General features: G+C 42.8%; 1 protein-coding gene across 2 annotated transcripts in view; it reads right to left on the minus strand.

Annotated features, from left to right (window-relative positions):
- Positions 1-820: 820 nt before the first annotated feature.
- The window catches only part of Cdca7l (cell division cycle associated 7 like), a 43,995-nt gene continuing 32,738 nt past the window's right edge, over positions 821-12,077 (minus strand). The window contains exons 3-10 of one of the 2 annotated variants that reach the window (XM_026408164.2): positions 10,491-10,625; positions 6,677-7,051; positions 4,331-4,402; positions 4,046-4,216; positions 3,317-3,442; positions 2,342-2,491; positions 1,384-1,520; positions 821-908 (exon numbers count right to left, since the gene is read on the minus strand). In XM_026408164.2, coding sequence (XP_026263949.2) covers positions 878-908; positions 1,384-1,520; positions 2,342-2,491; positions 3,317-3,442; positions 4,046-4,216; positions 4,331-4,402; positions 6,677-7,051; positions 10,491-10,625 — 1,197 coding nt within the window. In that variant the 3' untranslated portion in view covers positions 821-877. Of the gene's footprint in view, positions 909-1,383; positions 1,521-2,341; positions 2,492-3,316; positions 3,443-4,045; positions 4,217-4,330; positions 4,403-6,676; positions 7,052-10,490; positions 10,629-12,077 lie in introns of both variants that reach the window. The other variant, XM_026408155.2, reaches the window with a different exon arrangement.

A 12,077-nucleotide genomic window follows, 5' to 3' on the forward strand; every position in this document is an offset into this window, starting at 1 on the left:
TTTCATTTTGTCTCTGTTCTTATTATGCATGTATACTTTTTTTTTCTACTGAAAGGCATAAAATACATTCCAACTTATGTAACTTTTAGTAACTTACACATGCATTCATTTTTAAAATACTATCCTTAAAAAAGAAGCAAATGTACAAAAAAAAAACCAGACACCTGTTCAGTCTCTATGTTCACTGATTTTAGCTTTCCTCAGTACCTCCTGAAGCCCCCTTCCTCAACTTGCACAAAACAGTTTGTCACATTTTCACCAAACAGACGTGCAGCTGAAGGAAGGGGGATTCAGTTATTATCAAATATGAAAATCTTTTAAAAATTAGCCCTTAAGTTCTTTGAAAAGCAGCAGGCACTGTGAGACCTCTAGTGTCTGTAACCTGACAGTCCACAAAACCCTAGGTTCACTCGCGTTCCATGATTAATTGCACTTTGTAATTTTGGGGAACAATCTTCAGTACAAATTTCCAGCAATCTAGAGGAGGATAAATTATTACCGTTTGAGCTATGGTCACTCAAGGTAAGGCAAACTACAAGAAAAACAAGTCCTGTAAAAATAGCCTAGAGTGACCGGGAAGTTAAAGGCTGCTTCTATGTGTCTTTTCTGTAACTTACCTAAATTTTTAACTCTGCCCCATTTGAATTGTGCTTTTGAATCATCAGCAGATACCACACAGGGCTTGTGTATATATACACACACACATACAGATTCCTCTGCTATGTTCCTGAGAAATCTTAAGCATAAACATTTTTAAAAAAATAGTATTCATCAACTCTATAAGAAATTTTGTATAAAAACAACTGTAAGAAATCTTAGGCACAAATGGTATGCACTTCTTGTTGGGGGTACCCCATGCTGACTTCGCAGGTTCCTCTCAATTGTCTTCCACCAGCTGCTTTTGTAAGCTGAGAAAAAGATGATAAGTAGCCGTTAAAGGTGAACAGAAAGCAGCATTCTAGGGAGATTTTTAAAACCCTAATCTCCTGCCACTTCCAGAATAATTGTGTGTCCTGATCGCCCCCAGTGACTCCCATATTCCAACTTGTAGGTAACAATTCTGTGTCCTCTTCCCAGGTCCTGCGGGACCTCTGTGCTCACTAGAGTTATGGCTGCCTCTTACTGTCCTTACAGCTCCCTCTCAGCCTGTCCTTCTGTTTTTCACAAGGGAAAATTCTGGCTAGAGGCAATGAAGAGTTGAAGATTCTAACAAAGGAAGCACAAATAATAAGCCTGAGCTTCTCCCACACGGAGGCAGGCTGGACAGCACTCAAGGTGGTTTCTATAAATCAGCCAGGAAACATGGCAACAGCTCCTTGCCTAGAGGCTCTGCATTGCTGGGCCCCAGGATCACAACCGCCATTTCTGAACTAGTAGACTTACCTCTCCAGATATTCCTTAACATTATCATAACCATAAAACTTGGCCAGATGAATGAGGATCCCCGTGGCACAGCGGCCATCACGCTTTCGACAATAACTGCAATTGCAGATCCCACGGCAGGGAGGACACATCCAATCCTAAAAGAGATGATGGCAGCAATTTCCCATGGGATATAGGAGCTCATTGAGTCTGAGCTGAGTCTCTATCTTTAGCAGGGTGTCACTGTCGCCCAGAAAGGCTGACCACCCCACATCAGAGAAACAATGAGATATGTAGCTGGTCTTGTCTAAAACCGACATATGATTGGTGGGCACCCCTGCTCTTCAAGAAGCAAGTGCAGGACCCTCATACCAATTGGCCCTGACTGTAAGAGCATGGGGTTTACAAAAATCAAGATATGAATTCCAATTCTCCCAATAGGTGTACTTATTTTGAAATCACTTAACTTGTATAGTCTAATAAACTGGGCACACTCTATATACCCCTTTCAAGTCACAAGCTGAAGGTTAAGCACACAGACCAAGACTACTTAGGTCTGAGCATTACCTTATTTCACAAAGGGAACAAAGCATAGGCAGGTTTACCCACTTCATAAGAGAAAACAATAACAACTGAAAGAAAAATAACAGTGCTAGGTACACAGGAAACATTGTACTATAACACACACCCCCTGGCCTGCAAAAAAAAAAAAAAAAATCAAAGATCTCTGTTGGAGGAGAGGCACAGGGTTAACTTGTATGAAAACAACTCTAAGAAAATCCCGCTCAGACACTAAAAAACCTGATAAAAACTCTTCTTCTCCATTGGCCTGCTCATTCTCTTTCCAGAAGAAAATGCTATTTTTCATCCCCCCCCAGTCTTAAAATGTAGGAGGAAAGTAGAAAGAGCTCTTCCAGGTCCCCCACCTTGGGCTCATTTCCCTTCCCCAAAGCGACTTAAAAGCAAACACACTTCCTACCGGGTCCAGCAATGCCGATCTCACGTCCTCCCCATAGCGATTCCGCAGGCACGGACCACAGAACTGTCCCCGCACCCCACCACAGCTCTGGTTCCGACACACTGTCTTGGTGTCAATGGTCTTCTGCCGACACTGATGGCACGTGTTACCCTGGGGAGCGGGGGAGGGTGAGAATGAGCACAGGGAGCAAGAGCTAGGGCCATGAGAAGAGATGCCAGTACTGCCCCTCTCCCACAGTCCCTAGGACAAACCCTGGAGGCTTCCACCAGATAGTGGGCACTTTGATTCTCGGGTCACAGAAACACAACAGAGCAGACGAGACTGAGCAGGGAGCCCCCAGAAAGAATGAAACAGTGGACAGGAGCAGAGGCAAGCTTGAGGCAACAGGTACAGTGGTGACAGGCCCCAAGCAGCAACAATTTGGCTGAAGCCCTGAATACCTACAGGGTAAAATCTCCTAATTTTAAAATGTTGGTAATTCAATAAAAAACATTTAAATACTACCTTAAATTACTTATCCAAAAAAAAAAAAAAGATACATAACAAAGCCCCTCTTTAAATCACCATATAAAAAAAATTCAATTTCCTCCCAAAATTTTCTATGACTATATTATCCCCCATAGCACTATCTTTTTCAACATTTAAGATACACTACTATGTAAGTAATAAAAATGTTAACAATTACACGTAAATATGATTTTATGCTTTTCTAAACTATTATCGCTGCTTCCCCCCAGATTATATGCATGTCTCAGTAACCCACCTCTCCTGATGAGGGTCACTGCACTAAGTCGTCTTTCTTTTCCCAATGATGGCTGACCAAGACCCTACAATTTAGAGCCAGGTTCTGAGCCACAAGGAGATGGCACAAGGGTATGAGTCCCGATACAGTTTAAAAACAACATAGGCGTTCAAATACCAATGCCCTGGACTCTCAATCACAGTCATAAAAATTATTCATAAAATATAATTTACCAAAACTTTATCATAGATTTTATCTCGCACAGTTATGGCAACATTGTCCAAGTCCTGTTCAGTAATATCCTCCACTGGTCGAAAAGAAGATATACGGCGACGTCGTCTATGCCCCTGGGATTTCCCCTGCAAAAGGACAGAAACTGGAATAAGATATGTTAAGCCATTTCAAACAGATTAAGAATCTTAACATTGATCATGTCCCTTCTCTATTTCCTGGGAACCCTGTCGTCCATGTAGTTATTCACTGGGCTCAATTTTCTGCTGAAAATTTTGTGGAGACAGGGAAATGAAACTCATTGAACAGTTAAACCCACAAAGTAGAAGGCTCTAAAGTTCCACCCTCCAGACCAAAGTCACTCACAAGGAACCATCCCTGGACTTTCCCACACATAAAAGCACAAGGCTAGCTGGAGCTGTTCACAGGCTTTTCCTGCTTCTGCTAGATATCAAGTTCAACCCACTTCATGAGCAGTAACCAATGAGCTGCTTCCCAGCTCAGTTTGGATAAAGGACTGTCAATGCAACCTATAGTTTAAAGCAGGGGCCTTCTCAAACTGTGGTCTCAGGGGCATAAGCATCACCAGGGAACTTGGAAATTAAAGATCTTAGCTGCTGCAGACCTCCTGAGCCAGAAACTACCTGTAAACAGGCCTGGTTTAACAAGATGCATCACGTTTGAGGACCAATGGCTTACACAATAATTCAGTTATTACAGTCAGAAAATACCCCACTAGTCGTCTTCCTCCTTCTGATTGTATAAAACTCTTCAGCAAATTTGGTGGCAGAGATGGTAAAGTTTTCTAGAGCAAACTTCTCTGGGGGCCGCGCACTTCGGGTTGGGTTTGTGCGCCGGATGATCTGTCCCTCTGAGAAGGCCCGACGCACTGTTTTCTTCTTCTGAAACCAAAAACCACAGACATGCACTTGAGTGCTCTCTTGAATAAAAGCCACTGGACAACCAATTATTAAACATCAGCAATGGTGAGAATAATTTTAAGGAGTTTCACTTACCGAAGCTGAGGCTGGCGTTCGTACTGGGAATAAACCTGGCATTGAGTTCAATTCTGCCAATAACTGAGCAAGCTGAAGAACAGAAGAAAGCATCTTACATGAATCATTACTGCCAGAATGTTATGGTTTAGAATATGGAGTGTCCCCCAACAGCTCAGCAATCCTTGAACTGATGAGACTATGGGGACTCTTGGAGATGGACTAAATGTATTGTGAGATGATCAGGAGCTTTTGGGAAGCAAGGGCAAAATGTTATGGTTTGGACGTGAGGTGTCCCCAAAAAAACATGGGAGAAGGTTTAGAGGAAAAATGACTGGGTCATGAAAGCCTTAACTCCAATTAGTCCATTAGTCACCTGACGGGATTAACTGAGTTGGTAACACTGAAGGCAGGTGGGGCACTGGAGGCAGGGCTCTGGGGTATATATTTGTATCTGGCAAGTGGAGTATGTGTGTGTGTATGTGTCTGTCTGTCTCTCTCTCTCTCTCTCTCTCTCTCTCTCTCTCTCTCTCTCTCTCTCAAGGAATACAGCCCACTGTCTATGCTTTGAGACCTCTGAAACTGGGAGTACCTAAATAAATTTTCCTCCTCTACACTTATGCTGGTCAGGTATTTTAGTTAGAATAGCAAAAAAGCTGACTAAAACACAGGTCTGTGTCATCCTACACCTCTAGCAAGCCTTTGATTTTGCTACTAAATAGCTTATACAAGCCTCAAGAGTCACATCACATCACCTCACGTGTCGAGGTTTTATCTCCAGAGATGAGAAGCTGACAATACCATTCATCCGCATGAACACAAGGATGGGACACAAGGACAACAGTCCTGGAACGTCCAGAGCCTCAGGCACAAGGTTCCTGGCCAGTAATTAGCTGTGCAAAACTGGGACAAATCGTTTTGCACGCCTGAATCTCTCTCAGTTCCAACATGACCAAAACCCAACTGGCTCAACTAGGTGATTCTAAGAGAGCCCCCCAAATCTGATACTTTTAGGTAAATTTCTTGGCAACAGAAACAATTTCTGAAGACTTCTCCAAATGAACATCGACTAACACCAAGCAAAAAGTACTAATATGCCAATCAGAGAATTCAAATAGAATTTAGTTTTAGACTTGGTACCACTCTAAAATCATATAGAACATAGTTCTTACTGAAGATGCAGATGACACTGAATTAAAAATTTCCATTAATCAAAGCCAAATGTGCCTTAGAATACAAATCGCCCATAAGCGGGCTTTTAATTTTTTGAAGTAATGTATTGATTACATGATTACATTATTGACATGATTACATTAATAGTTCCCCTTTTAAAAAAAAAAAGGATAGAGAGCCGGGCACAGTGGCACATGCCTGTGATCTCAGTGGCTCAGGAAGCTGAGGCAGCAGGAGCATGAGTTCAAAGCCAGCCTCAGCAAAAGCAAGGTGCTAAGCAACTCAATGAGACACTGTCTCTAAATAAAATACAAAATAGGGCTGGGGATGTGGCTCATTGATTGAATGCCTCTAAGTTCAATCCCCAGTACCACCCACCCCCCAAAAAAAGCACAGAGGAAAAAATATTCCAAAATAAGTGATTAAGTGGTAAGATTATTTCTTAAAATTCTGTCAATACAAGGGCTGGGTTTGTGGCTTAGCAATACAATGCTCACCTAGAATGTGTGAGCACTGGGTTCGAGCCTTAGCATCACAATAAATAAAATAAATACATAAATAATAAATGTATTGTGCCCAACTACAACTAGAAAAAATTTTTAAAATCTGTCAAAATTATAGAACAATGATTTTCAACAATGATCACATTAAGTTATTGACCCCATTTAGAAAAAAATAAATGCACATCAAGGATTTCACCTTGTTCTACTAACTATTCTAATAAAGACATTTAAAAGTGAATTTAGCCCCTGAGGTTGTTTTAATCCCTAGACCTTTTCCCATTCCTTCAGAAATGTCTCCCAGGGGGGCAGTTTCCAGGCAGAAGCCGCCTGCCTGTCCTGCCCACAACTCTTACACACTCGGTGACAGCTTCTTTGCTTCTTTCTGCAGTTGCTTGGCCCCTCTCCTCCCCAGCACTCCTGATTCAGAACTCAACCTGACAATCAGGAAGCTTGTAGGGTTCCCTGTAGGACCTGTAAATGGTCCCAGAGGTCTCTTTCTGTTCTGAAACCAGAGCTGATCATGTAATAACAACTTTGGGTTCAGGAAAAGAAAATAGATACACACTCCTCAGAGTACACCCCCCTGACAGAAGCCAAGGTGGCAGGAGCTGAAGGGGCAGAGTCACCTATGAGCCTCAGCACCTGCCATCAGAGCCCAGCCTACTCCTGGCACCTCCTGTGGGAGTCTCACCATGGCCTTGTTCTCCTTGATGTTCATGGTCCTCTTCAGCAGAGCATCTGAGCTCTCCTGGTTCTCGTCCCGGGAGTCATCCTCAGACTCAGAGGCAGAATCTTCCGTTTCCTTTGCCTGTTTACAGCTTTTATTTCTTCCTAGATTTTTTTTACTATCCTGTAAATGTGAGCTGGAAAACAACAGCTCGGAAGAACTATTTTTATCTGATGTTTTTGCCAATTTCTTGGTTGGGAACTGCAAGGCTACTCGTAGGCCAATACTGCTTCTCCGAGACCTGCCTCTTCTAGGTGTAGCCTTTTCTTCCTCTTCCTCTTCTTCTTTCTCACTCACCAAGGATGCTTTGCCGTCATCACTTGAATCTGACTCCACGAGCTAATAAAAGAACAAAGACACTATACCACTATAACCCTATGCTGAGCCATGAGTTATAATCTACTCTATCAAAAAACAAACAAAAAACCCTACTCCTTTAAAACCACCCAGACATTATTTTAGAAAGGAAAGTAATGAAAAGCTTCCCCTTCCTATTGCTAGATCCCTTTGAACTCTTCACTTAAAGCACACATGAAGTTTGTCGGGGAAATAAACTCAAAGCATAAGTAATTTCCCACTGAACCCTGCACAGGTTATGCCCACCCACATGCTGAGTTCCATCAGTCAGGCTGTAAGCAATACACTGACACAGTGGTGCTCTGCCACATGAGCAACCAAGGGGTGCATCAGGAAGTCAAGTAAAATGAGGACTATGAGGTGTGCGTGACCAGAGTTATCTTCAGATAAAAATGGCATGCGGTGGGGAAAAATACTTATCTGCTCTAAATAGCAGGAACTGAACTCAAGAGTGGAGGGAAAGGAAAGCAGACTTCACCCTGGTGAAGTGACCAAGGAACAGGCAGAGGACCTGCCAATGGTGGGGGGTGGGGGGCGAGCTGTCATCCTCAGGGCAGACAGGGCTCTCCATCAAGGGAGCTCCCTCTCCTCTCTATAAACTTCAGAACCACAGAGTGACATCAAGTCTGACAGCTCTACAGGCTTATGCAGAGCTCCTGTTCAGTGGGCTCCATAAAACTCTCACCCCAAATTTTCAAACCCCATGCAGTATAGGTCCTCAGCGTGACAAGCTCACTTGGTCTTGCAAGTGAGAAGGCGGTAACATCACAGGTGATAGTTGGGTGACATCCGAGATGTAATAGGGACTCTGAGCAATGGTGGAGGGGGTTAAATACTAGAGACCAAGGACATCATATAGGCATCTTTTCTTGACCACACATGATAAAGCAGCCTGGGAATGGCTAGCAGTGAATGCTGAAGATAGGCCACCATGAGCAAAGAGGCAATGGAATGTACCAGGACCCAATCCAGTGACTCTGTCTCCTCCCCAGGGACTCTTAAAATTCTAGGTGGACTCAAGATAGAAATGTGAAAGGAAGAAAAAATATGCAGAAAACTTCCAACTGTAGTGTACCCATCCACCCATCCACACCACGCCAGTAGAGAACTAAGACTGCACCATGTTGACTGATCTATTTTTTATTTTTTTAAGTATCCTAAACTTTCCACACTAGTAGCTTCAGAATTCAGGGAGAACTGGGACCTGCTCTATTTTTCTCACACTCATCATCGGCTTTGCCTCTCCTGACTAAGGATGTGGAGAAGCACAGTAGAGAACGAGGTGAGGAAAACGCACAGTCAACACAAGCACAGAAACAGGCCCAAGGACAAGAGCAAAGGTCGGCGCCATGGCTATGATTGTTCTGCACCTGGCCTGCAGACCACTAGGAAACGAGACTGTGGCAGGACCTATCAGAAAGGACAATCTGGCCAGTTCTCCTGAGCACAGACAGGAGGTGGGGCTGGGAGGCAGCAGTGCTTGTGGTATAGTCTGGATCCCCTCAAAAGTTCACGTGTGAAGGCTTGGTCCCCAGGGTGGGAACACTGGGAGGTCATGGAGCCTTTAGAAGGTGCTTAGTGAGAGGTCTTTAGATCATGGGGGAGGAGACCGTGCTGGTAAAGGACCCAAGTCTCTTCCTGGCTCTTTTGGCTTCCCGACCATGAGGTAAGTATTTTTGCTCTAACATGCATTCCCACTGTGATGTGATTCTTTACCACAGGCTCAAGGTCACAGGACTAACCAATCACGGGCTGGAAACCTCAAAATCGTGAACCAAAACAACCCATTTCTCCGTATACATTGATTATCTCAGGTATTTTGTCATGGCAAAAAAAAAAAAAAAAAACTAATAACATCGAAATTTCTCACCAAAATTTGAAAAGAAAATTTGCAGGTAGACCTTATGAGTTATAATCTACTCTACATGATACTCCCAACTAATACCCTAAATGTGTATAGTCTAAGTGGGGAAAGACTTGGGATAATCCACTTTTCCTCACTATAAGAAATACAGATTCTTCAACTGACTAGACATCACTTAGCTCAAGAACAGAAGATACCCATTAAGGTTGGCAAGAATTGTAGTGTCTTACTGGCAAGAAACTGGGGACCTGCTGGACAAAACCCACAAACTGCCACACAGCCAGCTTCTGTAAAGAAAGCTAGAGCAGAGCTGAACCTCCAGGTTGGCTCTGTGTTGCTATTCACAGGAAAAAGCCACCACCTAATGAGACCGCCTACCACCAGGGCGCCCTGTTCCATGGCCTCAGCTCTCCCCATGGAAGGGGAGGGACAAAGCCAGCCTGGCAGTCACAGCTTATTTATACTTCCACACTGGTTCTGTGCCAAAAGTTGTTCTTTAGGAGCCACCAAAGGAACAGGCTTAAACTATCTTCACCTTGATCACAAAGGAGGAAATGTTTGTTTACTTTCTGGATTAACCTATGCTGTTTTTCAGTTGATAGAAAACATTTTTGCACTTAAAAAAAAAATCCATACAATTGTCATGTTTTTAATGTGTCAGTTAATAACATAAATTCAACTTGAATTGTTTTAAAAAAAAATGGAAGGGTAAATAAATGTAATGTATTTTTGGATTGGAACTCAAGATATAGAAAGAGAACTTTACCAGAAAAACTGGTAAAATTTCAATAAAGTCTAGAATTTACTTAATAACACATTAATTTCTCAGTTTTGACAACTATATCATGATTACATATGGGGAAATAGGTCAAATACATATAGGGACTCTCTGTACTATCTTTTTAATTTTATAAATGAAATTATTCCCCAATAAAAATACTTACAGAAAAAAAGAAAGTCCAAAGGCTGGGCTTCGATGTTATCTTAGAATTCAAACATTAGTTGGCAGAAAACTAAACACAATATGCAGAGTAAAAGGAAGAAATTTTAATGGTGAAGGGCTGAGAGATTTCCCCAGGAGTCCAGGAGGAACAAGGATCACCTTTAAGGTTCAAAACCATGCTGGGTTCCTGAAATCAACATGCACAGGGAAATCCCAATCTACACCACGGCTGCATTTCAAATCTAAGAATGTTACTTCACATACAACCAGAAAGGCTGGAAGGAAACTGTTACCCCAACACAGACTGAAAAGGTAAAAGCAGCTCAAAAAATCTGAGATAAACTGGTAAGGATAATAAAGGATACCTGGGATACATCCCCAGAATCCCAAAGGGAAGACAAACGGATTTTTCTAAGAAAGGAACAGACCAGTGGACAGGAGATTAGCCTTACAGCAGCAATTCTTGTATTATGTTAATTGACTTATGAAACAAATATAAGAAAAAAATGAAATCTCTTCATTTGCGAAGTGACTACTTACAAATTTAAAGCTATAATTCAGACACAGGACTAAAATTTTTACTGCCCACAATCCTATGTGTTGATAATCATTACCATTACTTCTGGGTTACTGTTTACGTTCAGATCATTCTGGGTAAATCCTTCGAAGTCTTCATTCTCTGAGTCAGTGTCCTCTATAAAAATTCTTCTTAGCTCTTCTGTGAAGTATTTGGAATGGAAACGAACATCCTGCTAAATTAAAAACACATACATCAGAGAGACAGGAAGCACAATAGATGTGATGGGGGCGGGGAGGACGGGGAATCATTGGTTGGAGGGATGTGAGTCTTTGCTGGAGACGGATGGCGGTGACAGCCACCCAACACAGTGAGGGTACTTAATGTTACTGAACTGTGTGCTTAAAATGGTTAAAATGGCACATTTTATATAATAACAATTTTCCACCCCCACTCCTACCACCCCCACACGCATGTGCACACACACATTTTCTAAGGCTTAAAGAAATAAAGACCTACAAATTAGGCAATTTCAAAAAATCAGAATGGTTGTTGCCTTAGTCACTTCTGGCATGACTGGTGAGTACTGATAGAATTCAGCTTCTCCTGCCAAAGCTGGCAACCAGAAATGTCTGCTTTCACACAGAACTGCAAACACAGGGAGAGGAGAGACGAGGAGAAAGCCTGGCTTCCTCCCACATGCCATTTTTCCCTAACAGCCATTCAGAGCTGGGGTCCCCTCCAAAAGGGTGAGCCTGGCTCCCTTTCACGGCAAGTTTCTCTGTAGGAAAGAACTGAGGGCCCTCACACCCCTCCACCCACTGCCACAGGGGCTGGACTTGCTCCATTACCAATGACCTTGGGGGACTAGAGGGAAGCCATAATCCTCCTCAACCCCCAGAGGTGGGGTGAGCAACCACGGTGGTAGCAAGTTAAGCAGAGGGAAAGACTGACTGTCTTGACTGATTCTTAAAACACAAAGATGTTTTCCAATAGTGAATTTTCCTCCTTCTGAAATACCAAAAAGAAGGGACCGGCTCTTAAGAAAGTGGGTTCGAAAGAATGAAATAAAAAAGAAAGAACTACAGACTCAAAGGGAGATTCCCAAGGGCAGCCATCTGCAAGCCTGCAATACTCCATCAGGGTGAGTCTGGGTCCCCAGTTTCCTGACGCCTCATCCTCCCATCCCCAACATATCCATGACCCCTCACAACACCCCATTTGATTGAGACTCTTTAGCTCCCCCGCCTTTCCCTGACTTTAATTATATCCTTCTTCAAGCTCTGATATCTTTGGGGGAAAAAATAGATATAATAGATGAGTGGAAAAACTTATAGGGGGATAGAAAAGAAATGCCTACATCCAGCATTCTGTCAGCTTAAAAATGTCTCCTATGAATTATTATGGATAATTGGAGTGAGTTTGCTCAGAGCTAAATTACTTTCTTCCTTTGATGATAGCTGTGGTGCAGCTGCTTGAAAAACAAATACACACACAAAAGGGAAGTTTCTTTAAAGTGAAATTCAAATCGTGTTCAAGAGAGACCAGAGTAGGCTATACATGTAGTGCACAAGTTCAAGCAGCTTCCCTTGGCTGGTTAAATGTATCTCAAGTGTGTGGGGTGTGGCAAGCCTCAGATCAGGGCGCCTCATTAAGAAAGAATGAGTAGAACACAGCTGGCTAC

Source organism: Urocitellus parryii, chromosome 3, assembly GCF_045843805.1.
Source record: "Urocitellus parryii isolate mUroPar1 chromosome 3, mUroPar1.hap1, whole genome shotgun sequence".
Taxonomy (NCBI): Eukaryota; Metazoa; Chordata; class Mammalia; order Rodentia; family Sciuridae; genus Urocitellus; species Urocitellus parryii.